This window comes from Schistocerca americana, chromosome 6 (genome assembly GCF_021461395.2).
Source record: "Schistocerca americana isolate TAMUIC-IGC-003095 chromosome 6, iqSchAmer2.1, whole genome shotgun sequence".
NCBI classification, from domain to species: Eukaryota; Metazoa; Arthropoda; class Insecta; order Orthoptera; family Acrididae; genus Schistocerca; species Schistocerca americana.
This window is the reverse complement of record NC_060124.1, coordinates 580,514,627-580,538,173: the sequence shown is the minus strand read 5'-3', so window position 1 is coordinate 580,538,173 and position 23,547 is coordinate 580,514,627. Positions and strand designations below refer to the sequence as shown.

The 23,547-nt window shown below is 41.4% G+C and overlaps 1 protein-coding gene and 1 non-coding gene across 2 annotated transcripts in view; one reads left to right on the top strand and one right to left on the bottom strand.

Annotated features, from left to right (window-relative positions):
- Positions 1–23,547, top strand: part of LOC124619592 (cGMP-dependent 3',5'-cyclic phosphodiesterase-like) — a 269,537-nt gene that overhangs the window by 152,187 nt on the left and 93,803 nt on the right. Inside the window, exon 8 of the mRNA XM_047146093.1 lies at positions 21,734–21,918. Coding sequence (XP_047002049.1) covers positions 21,734–21,918 — 185 coding nt within the window. The remainder of the gene's footprint in view (positions 1–21,733; positions 21,919–23,547) is intronic.
- Positions 14,465–14,539, bottom strand: Trnal-caa. The gene has a single exon. It is a non-coding gene; the product is annotated as a tRNA-Leu (tRNA).

The window sequence follows — 23,547 nt, the reverse complement described above, 5'->3', positions numbered from 1 at the left end:
AGTCAGTACAGCTTTGGTGACAGCATAGCAGGTGAGGTAGTCAATGCAGACTATTATCCATTGATTCCCCCTATTATCCATCAATTCCCATTTGTTAACTTCGAGCACCACACCAAGAGGTCAATGTTAATCTGTTGGAATGGCACTGCTGCAGGCAGACTTGGTACCAGATGCCCCAGAGGTAATTGCTCATGTGCCTTCCAGATCAGTATAGACCTGGCAATGATACATGCATGTGATTCTGTCCAGTGTTTTCATGAATTCTAGGTTACCACATTCCGTTTATTAATTGGAGTTCACATTTGGTTGGTTCCTTTGTTTTCATGGCTTCTATGGTTTCCAGCAGTGCTGAATCTTTCCTCTGTGTAGCAGCAGTGCCATTTAATCCAGCAGTGACTGAGACTTTATCTACACTGCTGTGTTTCACCAAAGGCTTCCTTGAAAGACAGACAGCGTCCCTATGTTTACGCCCAATTTTGTGTACTACTGTGATGCCATATGCCTGAAGCCATAATTCCCATTCAACGGATCCATCAGCACAGAGAACGGTGGTCTATCACAACTATGAATGAAATCAAACAATGGAAAATCCAGGATGGAATGTAACAATACTAGAGAAGGAAAGTTGCTACTCACCATATAGTGGAGATGCTGAGTCGCGATAGACACAATAAAAAGATTCATAGCTTTCGGCCATTAAGGCCATTGTCAGCAGTCTCTCTCTCTCTCTCTCTCTCTCTCTCTCTCTCTCTCTCTCTCTCTCTCTCTCTCTCTCTCTCACACACACACACACACACACACACACACACACACTCACGCACACTCACGCAAGCGCAACTTGCTCACACATCTGCCGTCTCAGAGAGCTCAAACTACACTGCGAGCAGCAGTACCAGTCCATGATGGGAGTGGCAACTGGGTCGGGGTAAGGAGGAGGCTGGGGTGGGAAGGGGGAGGGATAGTATGGTGGGAGTGGCGGACAGTGAAGTGTTGCAGTTTAGACGAAGGGTGGGAGAGAAGGTGTGGAGGGGGAAGGGGGTAAGTAACAGAAAGGAGAGAAATAAAAATAAATTAAATGACTGGGTGTGGTGGTGAAATGACGGCTGTGTAGTGCTGGAATGGGAACAGGGAGGGGGCTGGATGGGTTAGGACAGTGACTAACGAAGGTTGAGGCCAGGAGGGTTACAGGAACATAGGATTTGTTGCAGGGAAAGTTCCCACCTGCGCAATTCAGAAAAGCTAGTGTTGGTGGGAAGGATCCATATGGCACAGGCTGTGAAGCAGTCATTGAGATGAGGCCACAGTTTGTTGATGGCCGTTCATGCGAACAGACAGCTTGTTGGTTGTCATGCCTACATAGAATGCAGCACAGTGGTTGCAGCTTAGCTTGTAAATCACATGACTGGTTTCACAGGTAGCCCTGCCTTTGATGGGATAGGTGATGTAGTGACCGGACTGGAGTAGGTGGTTGTAGGAGGAAGTATGGGACAGGTCTTGCATCTAGGTCTATTTCAGAGCTATGAGCCATGCGGTAAGGGATTGGGAGCAGGGCTTGTGTAAGGATGGATGAGTATATTGTGTAGGTTCGGTGGACAGCAGAATACTACGGTAGGAGGGGTGGGAAGGATAGTGGGTAGGACATTTCTCATTTCAGGACATGACAAGAGGTAATCTAAACCCTGGTGGGGAATGTAATTCAGTTGCTCCAGTCCCGGATGGTACTGAGTTATGAGGGGAATGCTCCTCTGCGGTCGGACTGTGGGACTTTGGGAGGTGGTGGGAGACTGTAAAGATAAGGCACGGGAGATTTGTTTTTGTACAAGAATGGGAGGATAATTACAGTCAGTGAAGGCTTCAGTGAGACCCTCGGTATATTTGAGGAGGGACTACTCATCACTGCAGATGTGACGACCATGGGTGGGTAGGCTGTACGGAAGGGGCTTCTTGGTATGAAACGGGTGGCAGCTGTCGAAGTGGAGGTATTGCTGATGGTTAGTAGATTTGATATGGACGGAGGTACTGATGTAGCCATCTCTGAGGTGGAGGTCAACATCTAGGCCCATCCCAGAACCTCTCCCCAGAGTGCATCTCTCTACTTACCCCTACCACTCCCACACTCCCACCTTCTACATGGTTCCTAAAGTCCATAAACCCAACCACCCAGGATGCCCCATTGTGGCCGGTTACTGTGCCCCCACTGAGAGAATCTCTGCTCACATAGACCAACACTTTCAGCCTATTACCCGGAACCTATCCTCCTATATAAAAGGTACCAACCATTTCCTCGACCGACTCTCCACAGTTCTTTTCCCTTTACCACGCGGTGGCCTGCTCATCACTATTGATGCCACCTTCCAGTACACTAACATTCCTAATGCCGATGGCCTTACTACTATCGAACACTACCTTCCCAGATGGTCTATGGATTCCAAACCAACAACCTCCTTCCTAGTCTCCATGACCAACTATATCCTCACCCACAATTACTTCTCCTTTGAAGCCATTACCTACAAACAAATCCGTGGTATGGCTATGGGCACCCGCATGGCACCATCCTATGCTAACCTATTCATGGGCCATCTAGGGGAATCCTTTCTAAAAACCCAGAATCCTAAACCCCTCACCTGGTTCAGATTCATTGATGAAATCTTTGCTATCTGATTTGAAGGTGAGGACACCTTATTCACATTCCTCCAGAACCTCAACATCTTCTCCCCCATTTCTTTTGCCTGGTCCTACTCAACCCAACAAGCCACCTTCCTAGATGTTGACCTCCACCTCAGAGATGGCTACATCAGTACCTCCGTCCATATCAAATCTACTAACCACCAGCAACACCTCCACTTCGACAGCTGCCACCCATTTCATACCAAGAAGTCCCTTCCGTACAGCCTACCCACCCATGGTCGTCACATCTGCAGTGATGATAGTCCCTCCTCAAATATACTGAGGGTCTCACTGAAGCCTTCACTGACTGTAATTATCCTCCCATTCTTGTACAAAAACAAATCTCCTGTGCCTTATCTTTACAGTCTCCCACCACCTCCAAAAGTCCCACAGTCCGACCACAGAGGAGCATTCCCTTCATAACTCAGTACCATCCGGGACTGGAGCAACTGAATTACATTCCCCACCAGGGTTTAGATTACCTCTTGTCGTGTCCTGAAATGAGAAATGTCCTACCCACTATCCTTCCCACCCCTCCTACCGTAGTATTCTGCTGTCCACCGAACCTACACAATATACTCATCCATCCTTACACAACCCCTGCTCCCAATCCCTTACCTCATGGCTCATACCCCTGTAATAGACCTAGATGCAAGACCTGTCCCATACATCCTCCTGCCACCACCTACTCCAGTCTGGTCACTAACATCACCTATCCCATCAAAGGCAGGGCTACCTGTGAAACCAGTCATGTGATTTACAAGCTAAGCTGCAACCACTGTGCTGCATTCTATGTAGACATGACAACCAACAAGCTGTCTGTCTACATGAACGGCCACCGACAAACTGTGGCCAAAAAACAAGTGGAGCACCCTGTAGCTGAACACGCTGCCAAACATGATACCCCTCATCTCAATGACTACTTCACAGCCTGTGCCATATGGATCCTTCCCACCAACACCAGCTTTTCTGAATTGCGCAGGTGGGAACTTTCCCTGCAATAAATCCTATGTTCCCGTAACCCTCCTGGCCTCAACCTTCGTCAGTCACTGTCCTAACCCATCCAGCCACCTCCCTGTTCCCATTCCAGCACTACACAGCCGTCATTTCACCACCACAGTCTTTTAATTTATTTTTATTTTATTTTTATTTAGGCCTTAATGGCCGAAAGCTATGATTGTGTGAATCTTTTTATTGTGCCTGTCGTGACTCAGCATCTCCGCTATATGGTGAGTATCAACTTTCCTTCTCTCGTATTGTTACAACTATGAATGGTTTGCCAAATAAATGCACTCAGAATTTGTTGATGGTCCAAACAACTAAAAGGCACTCTTTCTCAGTTGTAGAGTTTGTATCGAAATCGGAGAGTACTCTGGAAGCATAAGCTATCACCTTTTCGGCACCATCCTGAAACGCACCTATCCAGTAACCACTAGTGTCGGTATGAATTCCAGTCTCAGTATTCACATTTGATAGTGCTTGGACTGGTGAAGATAGTAGCACCTCCTTAAAGACAAGGAAAGATCAGAAACGTCTTTCTTGCACCGTGATCCAGAAAATTTTTTCATAACCCTGCAAGTTCTTGCAAGGGCGTGCATTGGTACAGAAGTCCTTTATGAATCGTTGGTAATACGAGCACATTCAGAGAAAACTTCTCAGATCACAAATGTGCCAAGGAGGGGAAGATCTGTGACTGCCGTTATTTTCTCTGGATCGAGACACGTGCCATCAACATTCAACAGGTGTCCTAAGGTTTTCATTCCTTGGGCATTGAAGGGTGGCATCTTTGTGTATTCAAGCAGAGGCCTCCAGTATTAACACAGTTCAGTGTGGTTGGCAGGTGGCTTAAATTTTCTGCAAATGTCTTCAAAAATATAACAATGTGATCCAGATAGCAAAAACATGTCATCCATTTAAGGTGTTGAAGCAGGTGTTTGTCATATGCTCGAAGATGGTGGGAGCATTTCATAGTCCAAAAGGCATAACTTCGAACTCATAGAGGCCATTGTGTGGAATAAAGTAAGTCTCTCCTGGCAAACTTCATCACCCTTGAGTTGCCAGTGGCCTTTCTGCATCTATACAGTTGAGAAATGTTTTGCTCTTTTCAAGTAGACTCATGTTTCATCAATGCATGGCAATGGGTAGACATCTTTCTTCATGGTTTTGTTCAGTTGCTGGTAGTTGATGCAGAAACACCATGTGCTTCCTTCTGTGTGTGTTTGCTGGGTACGGACTTGGTAACCTTGGGGTTTCTGAGATGGAGGCTGGTTAGCACTGCCAGTTCTCTGTTACCATATGCTCTGTGCATGCTTCAGCAGTGATCATCGTACGGTGGAATGTTATGTGTTACAAGGAATGGGGCTCTTTGCTTGACCACCCGTATTGCAAGGATGGCAAAAGCCTCTATATATATAGAATAAATAAATAAATAAAAAATAAAAAAAAGGCCCAATCTCAGGGTGTGCTGCCCTTTAATGAGAGACGTGGCTGTTGAGGTGGAAACATCGTTAGCAGGCAACCTCTGGGGATTTTTCTGCACCTGAGTTGTATGAGGCTTACTCAGGCACACGGGCTCTGTATAAGTGGACCCTTGTGTCCTCAGCTGCTCGTGGAACCGATACCCGTGAAATCTTCCTCTTCTCCTCCCAGTGTGATGGGTGTAATGCCTGGGATTACTCACACCCATTCACCCGAAAGAATGAGGGAGGGTAGTCCTCCTAAGAGGAAGAAGGGGACGTTTGAAAAAGTGTTCCCTTTATATGTCCATAAGGGTTTAGAAGGGCTTGCTGGTACCCTAAAGTCTATCTAGCAGTTGTCAAATGGTTCCTTGCTGGTCAAGACTAACCGGGCAAAGCAAGTGGAACTACTTAGGAAGTCACAGCAATTGGGTGAATATGACATCATTGTTGAGATGCATAACACACTTAACTCCAGCAAAGGTGTGGTCACCTGCCGTGACATTATGGACAGTGACATTGTCAAACTCAAATAGGAGTGGATGTCACAGGGTATAGTGGATGTAGAGAAATGGACTCGTAGGAATAGTGGAGAAACTGAGAAGACCGCCACCTTCATTGTGACCTTCAGTTCTCCGCACTACCTGAACACATCATTGCAGGTTTCCTCCAACACGGGGTTAGGCTCTATGAACCTAACCCTATGCGTTGCTTCAGATGCCAGCGTTTTGGCCATACAGTGCTGAGTTGCGGAGGTGAAGCGACCTTAGGGGAAGTGTGAAAAGGCAGTCCAAGAAGCTGGGCTGACTGGCTATCTCCATTAGTCTGCATTAACTGCTCTGGGAGCCATCCAGTCTTGTGCCGAGACTGCCCTGCTTTTGTAGAGAAAGACACAACTCAGGAATAAAAGTGACCAAGCAGATCCTCTACGCAGGAACCAAAACAGAATATAAGGTGATGAAACCCCCTGTCTTTGCCACTTCTAATGCATCCTTGATGCAGAAACCTGTTCCTGAAGTCAACGCTTCGACACAGACGACGTCCAGCATATCACTATCCACCACCAGCAGCTGTAGTTGCATCTGTATGTGCAAAAGTGAAGTTGAAGGCATAGTGAGCCAGGCAACTACAACAGAAGACATCAGCAATGCTTTCACAGTGAGCATCCCCAAAGTACGCCAAAAGCAGAGTGCCTCCCAACCGCCACTTTCTTCAAAGAAAAGTGCCTCCTACCACCTTCTTTCCCCCTCATCCTTGCTGGGAAAGGGAGCAGGGAAAGAATCTCAGCATGCAGATTGAAAGCTTTCTCGGGTGCCATTCTGGCATGTCTGAATAATGATGAGACATCATGGATTCTGATGCCTCATCACCAGACCCAGGCACCCCCTCCACTCCACCTCACTCTACAAGTGCCTCGCCAACCCTGTGCAAGGACAGGGGTAAATCAAGAGCACGTTGTTGAAATGGCTCCTATATAAATGGAATATGAATGAATGGATACAGGACTCATCGGGAATAATTGTATAGGACAGACCCTTTTGCCTTTGAAGACAAGAAGAAGGACTCATCTGGAAGAATTGTATAGGACAGACCCTTTGGCCTTTCTCTTCAGGAGACTCATTTTAAAGAGACTGACATGCCTATACTTGTGGCTATCACCTCTACAGAAAAGACGACCTTACTGGTGACAGGGTGAAAGGTGGGGTTACAGTAGTTGCTGTTCAGATAATGGTCCATGTTGCATTCACAGTGTGCTTTGTCTAGCTACCTCCCCATGAGCATCTTGACAGTGGAGTCCTCACTCATCTTCTTGATGAACTACCCCATCACCTTCCCCTTTTAGGAGACTTCAGTGCACACAGTATGCTGTGGGGTTCTAACACCACTTACCCAAAGGTCGGATACTCAAGAATCTGATATGCACTATAGATATCATGCTGATGAACATGGGTCAAGCTACACATTTAAGAACTGCTACAGGTTTGTCTACAGCCATAGACCTGCTCAATGGAAAGTGGGTGATGATCTTCATTATAGCAGCCACTACCCTATCTGGATCTTATCTGCCTGATGGAGCAGATCCTGAAAGCAACCCGCCGAGATGGTTGTTCAAAAAGGCTAACTGGATGCTTTACAGACAGTTAGTTGTCTTCGAGCAATGTGACGGCGTTCAGAATTGGGTGGATCACATTACAACCATGATTCACCATGCCACTGATGAATTTGTCCCAAAGTCATTGGGAACACCTAGGAGGTGACCTGACCCTTGGTGGAATGCCGAGTGTCATTCTGCAGTCAGGGACAGGAGGGCGGCTACACACAGATTCAGTTGATGCCCTACATTTGAGAATCTTGCAAACTTTCAAATGGCACATGGAAGGGCCAGGCGAATAATTCGGCAACATAAGCAGAGGTCTTGACAAGAGTTTCTCAACTCCATCTGTAGGTGCACATTTGCAAGTAAAGTATGGGAAGCCATCAGGAGAATCTTAAGGTGCAACTCACAAAAGCCAATAGCAGCTGTATGAATACAGGAAGGGGGGGGGGGGGGGGGGGGTCTCGTAACATCACTGAGAGCCATAGCTCAGACAATGGCTGAATCATATAGGTCCCTTACGGCAAATTACAGCCAGGATCCTACTTTCCGTAGCCATTGGGAGACACAGGAGAAGGCTGATTTTGATTTCAGTTCCACCAATGTGGAGGAATAGAACCAGCCTTTCTGTCTGTGGGAATTGGATTCTGCATTGTCAGTAGCTTGTGGTATGACACATGGAAACAACCTGATGATGTACAGCTTGTTGACACTGTTGGACCCACAATTGAAGAGGTCTTCCTTCAGCTCTTTAATCATATTTGGATGATGGGAGACTTTCCCAACTCCTGGAAAGAATCTGTTGTAGTCCCAGTTTTAAAACTAGTGGAGAATCAGACAGGTCGCAGTAGTTATTGTGGTATTAGCCTGACAAGCTGCATAGGAAGGACACGAGCATATGGTCAGGAAGCGCTCTCGAAACCAGGTGCCTGTTAAATTGGTCCTAGTGTGGGTTCAGCAGGTATCAATCCACACTTGACCAAGCAAGTTGTTAGCACACGAGACTTGCGTTCAGCAGGACGATGGTTGAAACTCGCATTCGGCCATCACGATTTAGGTTTTACATGATTTCCCTAAATTGCTTCAGGCAAATGCCGAGATGGTTCCTTGGGAAGGTGACGGCTGACTTCCTTCCACAATCCTCCCCTAATCTAATGGGACTGATGATCTTGTTGTTTGGTTTCCTCCCACAAATCAACAAGAACAACAACTTCCCGCTCGATAACCTGACCATGCTTGAAGCAGAAATTCAACAAGCTTCCTTCATAAGCAACACACTGTCGGTGTTTATTTCAATTTTTAAAAGGCTTACGACACCATCTGGAGGCATAGTATTTTGTCATACATCTTTCAATGGAGATTCTGTGGATGTCTACTCACCTTCATACAGTCCATTATTTTGGACAGATATTTTAGATACAAGGTTGGGAATGTCCTGTCTGACCATTTTCTCAATTGTTCTGTCATGTTTACTGATATTGTCCTGATGATAGGACTCCCAGAACAGTTTTTAGTTTATTATGTGGAATTGTGTGCTATCCTGAGGGCAGTGGAGCAAATGGGATGACGTCATAACGAGAAATTTCTCATCTGTTAAGATTCTCAAGGTGCCCTTCTCACTGTTGGACAGATTTACGCAGTAGATCGGGTGGTGTGAGAAGTGTAGGATGCTCTCCTTCTCTTGCAAAGGCAGGACAAGGAAATCATTTTCTGCTGAGTTCTAGGACACACAGGGATTTGGGGAAATGAACTCCCTGAGCGGCTGCCAAGAAAGCTTGCTCCTTTCCTCATCGTGCTCACTGTCAGTCCCCCTGCAGGCTGTCGCTTCATTTGTGACCAGGAAGGCTGTGTGTTGGTGGGAGACTCAGTGGCTGTAAGCAAGGAATAGTAAACTGTGTTCCATAAAACTTTCAGTGCAACCGTGGCTTACCTCTTTCTGCCCACGATGGTTTGAAGAAGTAGCTGTTACACAGTTTAGAGAGGGACATTGCCCATTGACACGTGGCTTCCTCTTTTGTTGGAAGGACCCTCAGTATGTCAGAATGTGTGACACAATACGATATGTTTAACTGAGTACATTTTATAGGATGACCTGAGGGGTGAACTGTGTCTCCCACAGGATCTGCGTTCTATTTTAACTGATAATGAGGCAATGTTGTTCGTGTTTTAAGATTTTTTGTGGTGTCGGAATTCTTCCCAAAATATTGATTGCACAATTTCAGTGAGTCACCCAGTGGTTGGGTCACTCAAGTAGTCATCCAACTGCAGTGATCTGTCCATTTTAACCGTGTTTCTTACAGTTATTTTATACATAGTTTTATCTACCTATTCTGCCGTGTCTCGTTGAGGCTTTATTATGGACTTTTCTGAAGCTCACCTTATTGGGGCTGCCTTGTCATTCTTGTGGAGGAATGAAATGTGGTTTTCTGTTTTATTGACATTTTTTTCACAATTTTCACTGTACTCATCAGTATAGGGCTATTACAAATGATTGAAGTGATTTCATAAATTCACTGTAGCTCCGTTCATTGACATATGGTCATGACATACTACAGATACGTAGATAAACTCATAAAGTTTTGTTCGGATGAAGCAGCACTTCAGGTTTCTGCCGCCAGAGCGCTCGAGAGCGCAGTGAGACAAAATGGCGACAGGATCCGAGAAAGCGTATGTCGTGCTTGAAATGCACTCCCATCAGTCAGTCATAACAGTGCAACGGCACTTCAGGACGAAGTTCAACAAAGATCCACCAACTGCTAACTCCATTCGGCGATGGTATGCGCAGTTTAAAGCTTCTGGATGCCTCTGTAAGGGGAAATCAACGGGTCGGCCTGCAGTGAGCGAAGAAACGCTTGAACGCATGCGGGCAAGTTTCGTGCATAGCCCGTGGAAGTCGACGAATAAAGCAAGCAGGGAGCTAAACGTACCACAGCCGATGGTTTGGAAAACCTTACGGAAAAGGCTAAAGCAGAAGCATTTCTTAAACAGGAGATTGGAAAACCGATGGATTGGTCGTGGTGGAGATCATGATCAACAATCCATGTCATGGCCTCCACGCTCTCCCGACTTAACCCCATGCGATTTCTTTCTGTGGGGTTATGTGAAAGATTCAGTGTTTAAACCTCCTCTACCAAGAAACGTGCCAGAACTGCGAGCTCGCATCAACGATGCTTTCGAACTCATTGATGGGGACATGCTGCGCCGAGAGTGGGAGGAACTTGATTATCGGCTTGATGTCTGCCGAATCACTAAAGGGGCACATATCGAACATTTGTGAATGCCTAAAAAAACTTTTTGAGTTTTTGTATGTGCGTGCAAAGCATTGTGAAAATATCTCAAATAATAAAGTTATTGTAGAGCTGTGAAATCGCTTCAATCATTTGTAATAACCCTGTATATCATTAACCCAAGGGCACTGATGACCTTGCTGTTTAGTGCCCTCAGCCAAAAATAATAATAATAATCATCGTCATCTGCTTCACAAGGACCACAGGAGAGGACAGTGGACTCTCCGGAGGTTTACTGCATACTGTTAAAACTACAAATTCAGAGGGATGTGTTCTGTCATTGATGGTAAGTCTTGCAATACTTGCTCCTGTCGGCTGGACATATTTCGCATTTGTGACTTTCAGCATGATAATTTTTGTGTCACAGAGTGTAGTTTTCCTTAGCGGCTAATTGACAAGCTTTTGATATTATAGAAAAAGAAGTCCCAGAGTCAACTAGTGTCCGGACAGGATGGCAACCTGAGATGTTGTCAGTGAGATTTACAGACATCTTGGTAATTGTCATCCATGGGTGATTTTTATCTGCGGTGGCCTTACCTTGATAGATGGTCACCTCACTTAGGTGAGTGGCTGGTACAGGTGATGGCTATGGTATGTTGAGGAGCAATCTCATCCAGGATACGGCAGTGGATTTTGTCTCACATGTCTTGTATAATCATCTGTAGTTGACTAGCATGGGTAGGAATGTTGTGATGGTTCATGTCCTGCAGCATAACAGTTGTCGAATGCCCGTCTTCTTTCTCTGCAGCTGCATACAAGTGTTCAGGGCATTCATAATGGAAACACATCAGTGTGTTGTTCTTTGTACTCCAAGTGTATATTTTTCTATGTGCATTTTGACGTTTCAGCAGTGTTGATTGTACCTGCATTGTTCAAGTGCAAGTTTGAGTTGGCCGAGTCCATTCTTCATGGCATATTTGACTGGTGATGAAGATTGGTGCTAAAGATCGATTCACTTCTTCTCCGACATTCTCTGTTACTTCCAGACATATGGAGTCAAAGTTCATCATTGCTATCTCTTCTGTCCATGGTCTGACATTTCTGGCTGCCATAAACTCCTGTATTTTGTCTCTTGCTACCTGGTGTATGAAAGAGGCAAGGTCATGGTGGTTTCCACAGCTGCCATAGGTTCCAAATTCAGAAGATGGCTATAGCTTTTTATGTTGTGTTTACTCGATGCACTGGCACCATTTGACAAATTACTTTGTTGTCATATATTTTAATAGAAGAGCTTGGTACATATCTTATGTGATTGCTTCATCAAGTGCAAAATTTTGCTAGCTTCTGTTAAATTTGGGTACACAATGTGGCATGGGGCCAAAACATTCTATATGTAAGACTGTGTCATTTCATCATGATGTTTGGTCCTGCTCTTCTGTTCTTTCAGCAAGTGGACTTGCTGCTGATTGTCACCAAATGTTTTCTTCAGTTCTGTCTGGAATTTATTCCAGTTGTCAAGCTTCTCTTTATTGTTCTTTTTGCTGTGCCATCCAAGTAAAAGTAGCCATTTGCCAAACATATCTTGTCATCCCACCAGTTGTATTTGACAACTCGGTTGAATTCTTTGTGCCATTTCTTTGGGATATTGATCAGTTCCTCCAGGAAACAGTGATGGTTGTGTGATGTGCAGCTGACCTACGGCTGTTTTGTAATTAATTGATCTCTCAAATATATGGATCAACGAAAGAGTCTACTGCTTCTGTCTCACTTCCTGGCTTTTATGTTGCCTAGTTGGAGCCATGGTGATGTAGATATTTCGAAGTACCTGGCTTCTCAGTCAAACAGTATCACATCAGAACCACAGTCAACTCCAAACTCGAAACCAGGATCATCAGTGAAGTACATCACTAAGCACTAGAAGCACATTTATTACAGGCACCAGCATACAGATAGAACTGAATTTCTGGATGGAGATATCTGCTATTCATATGATCATTGAATTGTCCAGAAAGTGCAGACTTTGCTAATATAAAGAGATTGTGAGACTCTTGCAGACATGATAAATAAATGTGAGACAGAGAACAAAAAGGGACCTCTTGTTGGAAATTCTAGATTTTGAGCTATTGTAATTTTTAGGTTCATCGTAGTGGTGATGGAAAACAGATGTTTTGAGATAATTCATTTTAAAATTTCACTTTATTGCCATTGCTTAAGTTGATATATTTAAGATACAAATTCTGGATTTTATATTACCCTTCACATGTCCTTTGTTAAATGGTATAGACTTTTTAATGTTAATATTACACATTAAGTGGTTAACCCCTTCAATCTGTAGCACATTATAGTGTACAAAAATTTAAAACCAAATGAATTGGCCCCAAATTGAGAAAAATTACTGCACCCTGCACAGCTCTGTTTTTTCTTTCATTCAAAATATTGATTTTTTTGTTTTGTATTGTGGCATCTTTTAGACCAAGGGGCCCAAAATCATCAAAAATATTGAGTTCACAAAGCCCCCAAAAACATGTTACCAAGATCCCGTATTTTATAGTAGACAAAACATTTGATTTTCTGCTTCTAAAATACTTGCATCTGAAGGGGCTCAAGATCATTCACAAACAGCATTGTGTCTCCTTTTCTTTGTTTCTGGAATACTTGGCTGGTAATATTCTTCCTCAGAATGCTCATTTATCTGTCTTGAGGTTCTGGTTCAGATTCTGGTTCTACTTCAACACAGAATATCTTTTTATTCATCTTTGCAATAGGTCCTGATGTTTCAAAAAGATAATTTTTTCATTGTTTTGTCATCCCTGCTGGGATCACTGCACCAGGAAATCCAACAGGTCCATTTTCTCCATAAAAGATGCTGTGCACAAATCCATTTCCATCAATATACATTTTGCAATGTACGCTATCGTTTTAGCTAATGATGAGCTCAAATGGATACATTTAGTTCTGCCATGTACTTTGTTAGCACTAGTATTCTCCAAGACATGAAGCCAGTCGTATATATTCCCAGCAACTTAACCTTTTTCAGTTGTAGCAGCAACAACAGAACTAAAATGTGTTTAAGTGTAGGTTTTTGTTGCTACAATAATGTCGGCAGTCAGTTGGCATTTTAGGGCTCCCAACTGCAAATTGGTAACATCTGTAGGCATTTACAACTCTGAGGACCACTTGTCTTATTTGTAATTATTGTATTCACAAAACATTCTTCTTTTATTCAAGGCTACTCTGAACCCCTTAAAATGCCTGTAAAATTCAGGAGATTTATTTTTATTTTATTTTTGAAGCATTTCACATGCAGCTGCATGATTTAGAAAGGGTCAGGCCAGTGTTATTTCCCTATAATGACAAGAAGTCCTTTTTCAGAAGTTGACATTGATTGCTTTTAATAATATTATAATAACTTTCAGAGTGATAAGAGCTTGTACAGAATGAAGTAAACTACTACAATATGAAAAAAGAACAAAAAATAGATATTTTAGACATTATCAAATGTTTTTGCTCGTACTGAAAATTTTACTTCCCTGACAAGAGGTCCCTTTTCACTTTTTGCCTCACAAATATCAGTTATTTGCTGGTGATGGGTTTGAACTGGTGACTTGCAGCCTACCATCCAGTGACGCTAACTACTACTCCACAAGGCACGCAGCACAGCTCATGGCAATAATGTCTGAAATTGACAGTGTTCATATCAGCAGCTTTTCTAAAATATTGGTCATGGGTTTCTGATTTCTTACAAACTAAATAAGTAACGTTCTCAAGTGAAAAAATGTTCTTTGTTCTAATTGTTGAGAGTCACAGCTTACACTATATTTGAAATTGACAAATCGTGTATAAATGTTTCAGGCTTGTCTGTTTACAATATTATATGAGTTGTGTGGGTTGGGTGCATCATTATATTTTGAGTAACTAAGTGCATTTCTAGGTGCACGCATACTTACTATGCAGCAACATTGATCCTGTACTTTTGTAACACTTGTATTTACTGAAACTTCCTGGCAGATTAAAACTGTGTGCCCGACCGAGACTCGAACTCGGGACCTTTGCCTTTTGCGGGCAAGTGCTCTACCAACTGAGCTACCGAAGCACGACTCACGCCCGGTACTCACAGCTTTACTTCTGCCAGTACCTCGTCTCCTAGGAGACGATGTCTCCGCAATATCCTTTCTTTCAGGAGTGCTAGTTCTGCAAGGTTCTTAGGAGAGCTTCTGTAAAGTTTGGAAGGTAGGAGACGAGGTACTGGCAGAAGTAAAGCTGTGAGTACCGGGCGTGAGTCGTGCTTTGGTAGCTCAGTTGGTAGAGCACTTGCCCGCGAAAGGCAAAGGTCCCGAGTTCGAGTCTCGGTCGGGCACACAGTTTTAATCTGCCAGGAAGTTTCATATCAGCGCACACTCCACTGCAGAGTGAAAATCTCATTCTGGAAACTTGTATTTACTGCCAGAGAATATTTATTTAATCTTCAGGAACCTAGTGTTTGATGTTTGTGTAAAGGTAAATGGCTAGTAATTGCAGATAGCTTTATAGCTCTTTAGTTGCATGAAGTATTTAATGTCATTCATTTCACCTCGGAACGTCACACTTGTAATTACTCACTCTCAACTGACACACTTATTTCGTTCAGTAATGTAATGATGTTAGGTTACCAGTTAATTACACAATCTTTTACAATACTTAAATTTAGGTCAACGATCCCAAAGTATTATACATGGTCCTGAGCACAAAAGGACTTGAGAATTTTATGTTCTAGAGCCTTGAACCTGTAGTTCGAGGGGAGAAGTCAATTACTGTTTAGTGGCTTATAGGGGCACATTTGTTAGTTTTCACATTGATTGGTCAAAATAACCATCAGCAAAGAAGAGAGGAGGTCTAATTTACAAGTGGAGGGGCTAGGAAGCAGCAAAATTATTAGCAGAGAAACAGAAAGGCATCAGATAGTTGTACAGGGTGTGGATGATATGTTACAAACATTCCTGTGAGAAAGTCATTGTGTTGCAACTCAGATTAACTGTGTTGGATATAAATCAAAACTGTTTGTATCTATTCCTGTACTTCGATTCTTGAAATAAGGATATCTTTTGCCGGGAGGTGCTTGAACCCTTCACCTGATAGCTGCTTATAAGAAACAGGCAGACATTATAGTTGTCCCAGCTAAGATCTTTTCTTCTTATATCCAGAAGTACCTCCTTTGACTTTACTTTGACAACACAAAATAACACTTATGAGTGCCTCTTACAGTGGTGCTGAATACCCATTGTCTTGTTGCATTAGTTCCTCTATCAAATTTTCTTTTCCGAAATAAGGGTTCATCAATTTCGACAGTTATGTCTTTCCCACCAAGTTTTTTGTTTTTGTCTAAACAAATAGAAAACATACTTCTCTACAATATTCCTATGAGTTATCCACACAGTGATTTCAGTTTTAATTCTACAAAATATGTTTGCTGCTAAATTTAAAACTGCAAAAGTGTGTCAGTTATAAGATTGCAGTTATTGATAGTTTGCTACAAGCAGACCAAGGACCATTCCTTGTTGAACATTGTTTCTCTTGCCAATTATTTCCTTATACACACCACCACCACCATATAAAACCATCATTCAAATTATTCTTTGGTACCAACTTCATTTTTGTTTGGCAAAGGTCACACCTTCTGTCTTTCGTGACGAAACCGATAGCCACATACCAATGTACGATTTGCTTCTGACCTTTTAAATTGTGTGAACATTCCAGATCAGTTCACTGGCTCATTTCAGCAACTCAAAAAAAGAACTCACTGATAACCACACATTCAAAATTGATCACTGTTCAGAGAACTGCCAAACTATTCACTTGGTCATAATAGTCAAAGAGAACACAAATGTCATCACAGAAAGAAAGAAAACATCAAATTGTTAAAAGTCAAGCCCATGTCTCCAATTAATCACCCTTATAAACTGTACCATATGAAGTGGTAATTCTGTATTAGAATTTGCGCATTGTATTAGAATTTTTGCAAAATGGAACTGTGAGACAAAAGCAACAAAATAAATACTGTACTGTGAGATAGATGTAATCCAATATATTCCACTTGTTGGTGTATCTGATAGGTCAATCCACATTCGAGGAAAAACAGGATATTTTATGTCCTGGTGTAGACATGACCTATCGGGTTACAATTTCAAGCAGAAAACATATCACTCAGGTAAAACTGCACACCATATCCTGTCTGAAAATTCAATATGTTGGCATTTCAACATTTCAAGACAGGCACTTGCAACATGTTTTAGATGTGGTTAGTAATTATTGTTAAACATCTGACAGCCTATATGTCACCTTCCAACCTAACCTCAGACTAAGCTATAGATTGTAAGGATACCGAGCCATAAATATGAGAAATTAATTATAAAATGTTTAGCTACACAATTGAGCACAATCTTTTGTTGGAATAGGAATAATGAATTGTCTGCAGCGTTTTTGGAGTACATGAGCTTTAAAATTCGTCAGTATCATCATAGAAACGAGTGTGGTACAGTTAAGTGTGTTTTGCATTGTTTGAAGGTGAATAAATAAAGTTATAGGAATTCATAATTTATTATAGTGGAACGTCAACATCTTCTATGATTACTTCTGTTATAAATACTTACTGTTCTGCCAAGTATTGTTAGGCTACATTCTGGTTTTCTGTGTAGTCATTGCTTCTCACCCCATAATCTGATAGTCAACCATTAGGATCGCCGTCAGGTCTCTAAAATTGTGAGGGGAGGGGAGCTTACAGGATCAGGCTACCACATTTGGTGGTTTCACCAACTTACAACCAAACTGTCACATTCCAACCTAACATAGACCTTGGGCTAAGTAACAGATGTATTTGCTTTCACACTCATTGCTTTGCCAACTCACAACTAGAGTACCACAGTCCAACCTAGAACTGGGGCTAAGCTACAGATCAGTCTGTCACCACAACCAAATTGCTACTTTACCTCTGAGTGAGATAATCACAAACTTGGAAATCACAATGTTTTCTAATGATATTTTTAATAATTGTGATCTTCTGAAGTATCACAGTCAGTACCATCTCATTTGTTGCAACATACCAAAAGTAATTCGCAAGTACCATTTTAGCTAATATATAATTTGTTATACTGGTCAGCACCATAAAATATATGTTGCACACTAAATAGACTATTAGAATAATGTCTAAAAGATTTTTTCATTTTGTTAATTCCAGAGAATACAAAATCTATTCCATTTGTTAGATAATTAGCCCGTAAATCAGATGACAATCTGTTTAAGTCCAAAACTATTTCTCTGGAGGTTAATTCTAAGTCTTTTTTGTCATGAGTTATGATTCATCCATGACAAACTTTTTAAGTTTGTGATTGTTCTGCCAGAGGTACGAAATACATATTTTTCTTCTTAGGTTTGACTTTTCATCCATTAGAGGCATCACAAATGTCAGTTTGTTTGTCATTGATTAATCTCAGCCAGTAAGGTTATACGTATTATCCAGATGCAGTTTATGATCCATATTTTATAAAATGCATTAACCATCTAACAGGTATGGCTCTGTATAAAATGCAGCAGTCACACAAAACATTGTCTTGTAACCATTCCATTGTTATTTTACATTTGCAAGCTCATTCCTATTCCTTCATTACTGCTTCTGTTAACACAGTGATAAGTTGTGTCATCATTAAGTCCAAGTGAGCAGCACTAATACAAAATAAACAGCGAGCTAGATGAGAAAAAATGTCGAGGTACATGCCAAAACCAGTTTCATGCTAATCGCTTAACCAAATATTATGTTCAGCAGTGGAAGGGAGTCTGCAGTCATACTCTTGCTGCTTTTTGTACAAACAGTTCTTTCATCTGCAGTGAAAGGCAGAAGAAAATAAATTATTTTATTTTAATAAACACAGCAAACAGCCACTTTTTTATGCATTTTTAGTTAAGCCAATACATGTTTCGGGCTTTCACCCATCTTCAGTTGGCGTAATGCATATTTGAATATTCAGTAATTACATTATTAAAACATCAACAGCAATTTTTGTGCTGCAGCTGGCTTTCTGCTTTGCTTTTTGTCCCAATTTTTGCGTTTATTGAAAGAAAATGTGTGGAAAAAAATAAAAGTAACAGTATGAGAGTAAGTAACTCAGAACCCTAATTCCAAGTTGGGCATTGGTGACTGTCATAGCAGTGACATTTATTGAAATCTGTACCCTCTGCAAATACTGTTCCATCTGCAGCGTGCAGGTGCCTGCTTAAGGGTGAAACTACATGTCCATCCTCTGTCAGAATGCACACATGCATCTCTTTTTTTTAAAAAAAAAAAAAAAAAAAAAAAAAAAAAAAAAAAAGGTCAGATGTCGCCAGATGTGTCTTATGAATAAAATGTTTTCTCTCAGAAGAAATTAAAGAGATCACTGGGTCCCAAGTCCTGTCCAACGGATGGCTTCTGTCACGATTTATAAGATTTTGCATTATACGTATTTCCACAGATTATTTAATTACTGAATCTCGAAAGGATCTCACCGGTGCCAAGATTTTTGTTGCAGAATAAATCATAGTGTGTCCTGTGGTAATACAATGCTCAGCTATGGCTGACTTACTGGGATGCGAAAGGTAAGTGTGGCTCTCATGCTCAATGCACCTTGTATGTATTGTGCTTATCGTCTGATGTATTAAGCTTTGCCGCACTGGCAAGGAATTTTGTAAATCCTGGTCTTCTGCGGACCCAGATTGTCCTTTACTGAACTGGGAAGGGCACTAATCTTCACCAGTGGCTAGCAGATTACTTTAAATTTTATATTTTTTTTTAATATTGTGCCTACTTTAGATGAAAGGTTACCGACATGTGGAAGGAATGCCCTGGACTTGAACAGCTCCTTTCACATCTTGATGTTGTGGGTGGTCACGTTTCTTCCTCCTTAGCGCTGTACAGTTCTGTTGTCGAAAGTAACCATTATCTTTGAACACCGACTGTAGATGTTCTAGCTTCTCTGTAAGGCCATTTCCATCAGAAACAACATAAGCCTGGTGCACAAATTTTCTAAGGATGCCAATAGTTTGTGAAGGTTGATGGCAGCTTGAAACTTGCAGATAAAGGTCTGTATGTGTGGGCTTATGATGGACAGACTGCCCTAATGACTCATCCACTCTCCTAGTAACCAAGACGTCCAAAAATGGAAGGCAACCATCCTTCTCTATTTCCATCATAAACTGGATGTTCTTGTGGACTGAATTAAGATGTTGCAAGAAACATGACAATTCTTCACCACCATGGCACCACACTACAAAAGTGTCATCTACATATCACCAGAAGACTCGCTTTAAGTTCTGTCGAATCAAGTGCCGTCTCCTCAAAGTCTTCAATAATATTGACAGTAGTAGATTGTTGCTAATATCAACACCCCCAAGTATGATTTGGCTATACATCTTGCCTTTCTGCTGAGACCTTTTGTGGGGAAGTGCATGCATCATGTTCACAACTCTGCTGATGTTATCAATAGAATAACTTACTAGTGAGCTTTGATGTCATCTCACTTTCAACTAAGGTTCCTTTTATGGGATCTTTGTCACTCATCAGCAATAAGATCGTGACTGATATAACAGCACATTTTCATCATGTCCTTTCTGATAACAAACTTTTTTTGTGTAAGACTTTAAGGAGAGGCCACTTGATTTGGCAGAACTTAAACGGAGAGTCTTCTGGTGATACATAGATGTCAGTTTTATAGTATGACCCCATACTGAAGAAGAACTGTCACGATTCTTGCAACATCTGAATTCAGTCCACAAGAACATCCAGTTTATGATGGAAATAGAGAAGGAGGGTTGCTTACCATTTTTGGATGGCTTGGGTTCTAGGAGAGTGGATGGGTCATTGGGGCTTCCTGTCTACTGTAAACCCCCTTTATCTGCAAGCATTGAGCTGCCATCACCCTTCACAAAAAGTCGTTGTCCATAGAACTTTGGTGCACCAGACTCATGTTGTTTTTTATGAAGACGGCCGTACAGAGGAACTAGAACACCTACAGTCGGTGTTAATAGATAACGGTTACTCTCCACATCAGATTAGTACAGCATTAAGGAGACGTGACGACACAGAAGATAAGGAGCTGCTCAAGTCCAGGGCTTTCCTTCCACAGGTCTAAAGGTGGCAGGATTCCAGGGAAACATGAAGTTAAAGTAATCTTCTGGCCACCGGTGAAGATTAGTGCTCTTCTTGTTTTGATAAAGGACAATGTGGGTCTGCAGAAGGCTGGGATTTACAATATTCCTTGCCAGTGTGGCAAGGCTTACACAGATGAGACGATAAGCACAGTACGTGAAAGGTGGATTCAACATGAGCATCACACTTGCCTTTCGCAGCCCAGTAAGTCGGTCGTAGCTGAGAATTTTATTACCATAGGACACTATATGGATTATTCTGCCACAAAAATACTGACCCCAGTGAGATCCTTTTGGGATTCAGTGATTAAGAATCTGTGGAAATATGTCTAACATAAAATCTGATAAATTGTGACAGCGGCTTTCAACTGCAGAAGGCTTGGGACCTGATGACCTCTTTTATTTTTTCTGAGAGAAAATGTTTTATTCACAATGAGACGTCTGCAGCATCTGACATTTGTTTTTAGTGTTGTGAGCGTGCACTCTGACAGAGGACGGACTTGCACCTGCATGCCACAGGGGGAACAGTATTTATTTGCAGAGGGTGCAGATGTCAATAGTGTGAAGCGTGCCAGTGTGCATGCTTTTGTGTGCCAATTATTGCTATAAAGCCAACACTATGTACTGGCAGCCTTCAGTGGCGGACACTCACCTGAAGATGCTGGACGGTTGCCAGCTGATGTATTGTGACAAGAAGTCAACATGATCCGGCAGCAATCCTGAAATGTCATAGAAGATCTATGTATTTCTGTTGTTGCTTTTTTATGTACTCATTTTTTTTTCTTTAAATTTTCATGACTACATTTCCGTACCATTCTTATGAAAGTGCTTCTAACTTTCAGTTTATATGCATCTAAAGGAAAAAGAAAAGAAAACTCATAAATTTTTTGTGTGCCATTGTTTCTGTTAGCAATATTTTTCCCATACAAATACTGTATGTATCTCTACAAATGCTTGTTTTCCGTCAGTTTCTAATTAGATTGTCTGTTCGTAAGCAACTGCATTTTAAAAATGGAAATCTAACCATTATTGTGTATAAAAATATTTTACTTTGTCGTTATCTTCAGTAAATAATGGTAAGCAATTTTGCTGTAGTAACAAAAAGTAAACCACATATTTCTATTTCCATTCCTTAGGTGAATGCAGAGGATGTACAAAACTTACTTAATTGCAAAGGAAGTCATGACAACAAACTATTATTACATTGGTCTTTCTCCCCTCGCACAATACCAGTTCCTGAAACAACGTGCTATGTTTTCAAGTTTTTTGAAGATTTGAATTTGGTAAATCACTTTCAAATCGATAAGGAGACTTTATCACGGTAAATGAAATAACCTTTATCAGAAAATTTGTTCGGGAATGCTCTCTGATATAGTGAATATTATTTATTTGAAATTAATGCACAGCTGTATCTGGCAAAGCTGGAAATTCCTAACACATGAAATTAGGGTATTGCATACACATTGGACACACTCAAAGAAATGGAGTTTTCATAGAATAATGTTTTTTTTTTCTGGTAACTCTAAAAATGTCTTGTATGTCTGCATGTGCCAACCATTTGAAATGACAAAGATGTGGTCAGATTTATCATGGTGTGTACAAAGACTTGTAAGTGATCATACCGTCAGACAATCATGTCACAACATATTACTTTGCATGGGTTTGTATATATGTGTAAACATTTGTGTTACCTTTGCTTTTTCTATGTGAATGTAGACCTGGCTTTTATTTTCTTATCCAACTAGCTTTAACTAACAGCAGGAAATAACTGACTGTAATGTACCACGGGAATAACGCAAGGTCTAGACAAATACATATAACAATGTGTTGCATGTTAAACCAAAAGGATGTAGATTATGAAATTAGTTTATTTGTGGCACACAACAATATAGTGCTGTATCCTGTGGTGATGCATGTGTTCTAAAGCAGAAAACAGAGGAGGAGACACATGGCAACAGTTAAGTGAATATCATTAACTTAACTTCAGTAGTTTGCAGAACAAAAGTTCAGTCAAATCCAATGTACAGTCTAAATATGTCAAGTTCGTAATATGCTGTAATCACTTTGCGAGAGGCTGAGTATTCAGTTTTATAACACAAGATTGAATGAGGGCCTGATCATAAGTTGTGGTGGCCTCTTATATGCTTTTATAGTGTCACTGCCTGTGTCTGCGAAGGAGGGTGTGTGTGTGAATTGCTATCAGTTGGTGGCCACGATTGCTGTGTGGCTGCCTCTTACGGCAGTACTCAGAATTTCTGATGCCACTCTATGAATTAGGATGTGATATGTCTGGAATGGTGTCTGTGGCAAAAACACCACATTTAGTAAGTGTCGTTTATAATTCTGCTAACTAAATGAATTGCTTTAACCTTCTTTCCAAGGGCAGACAGAGTCTGGCATTCCTCTTTTATGAAGTCTGTTTTTCCTATGGCAGCCAACAAGGTAAATTTCTCTAATTGTATGTTTACTTAATTTTCAGCTTCATCATACTCACTTCTTACCTTAACAACAAAGTCGTCTCATTCACTAATCATGTTTGGACAAACAGATTCATTCTTGAACGGTATTAAGCATCTAGAAATAGGTCATTAAATATTAAGTTTTTTTACAGGGAAGGCCAGATTTCTTAGAGCAGCTTCAAACAGCAGTAATGCAAATGGAAAAGGCTTTTGACATAAACATACATATGTAGGAATTGAGAGTATGAACTGAAAGTTCATTCTGCTTGAAGAGCCCTTAAAGGAAATCAGTAGTATGGGTATGCGCACATTAGACATACTCTGTGCATGCTTCAAACATGTTCTTTTATCTCTAACAATTTTAAATATTTTCTGCATATCTTTGATTTTAATTATACGAATTTTGGAAGTTAGTTTCCTGTCATCACTTCAATTAAAAATTCTTGACACTCACCATTTTCAATTGCATGTATCATAAATAATGATACACG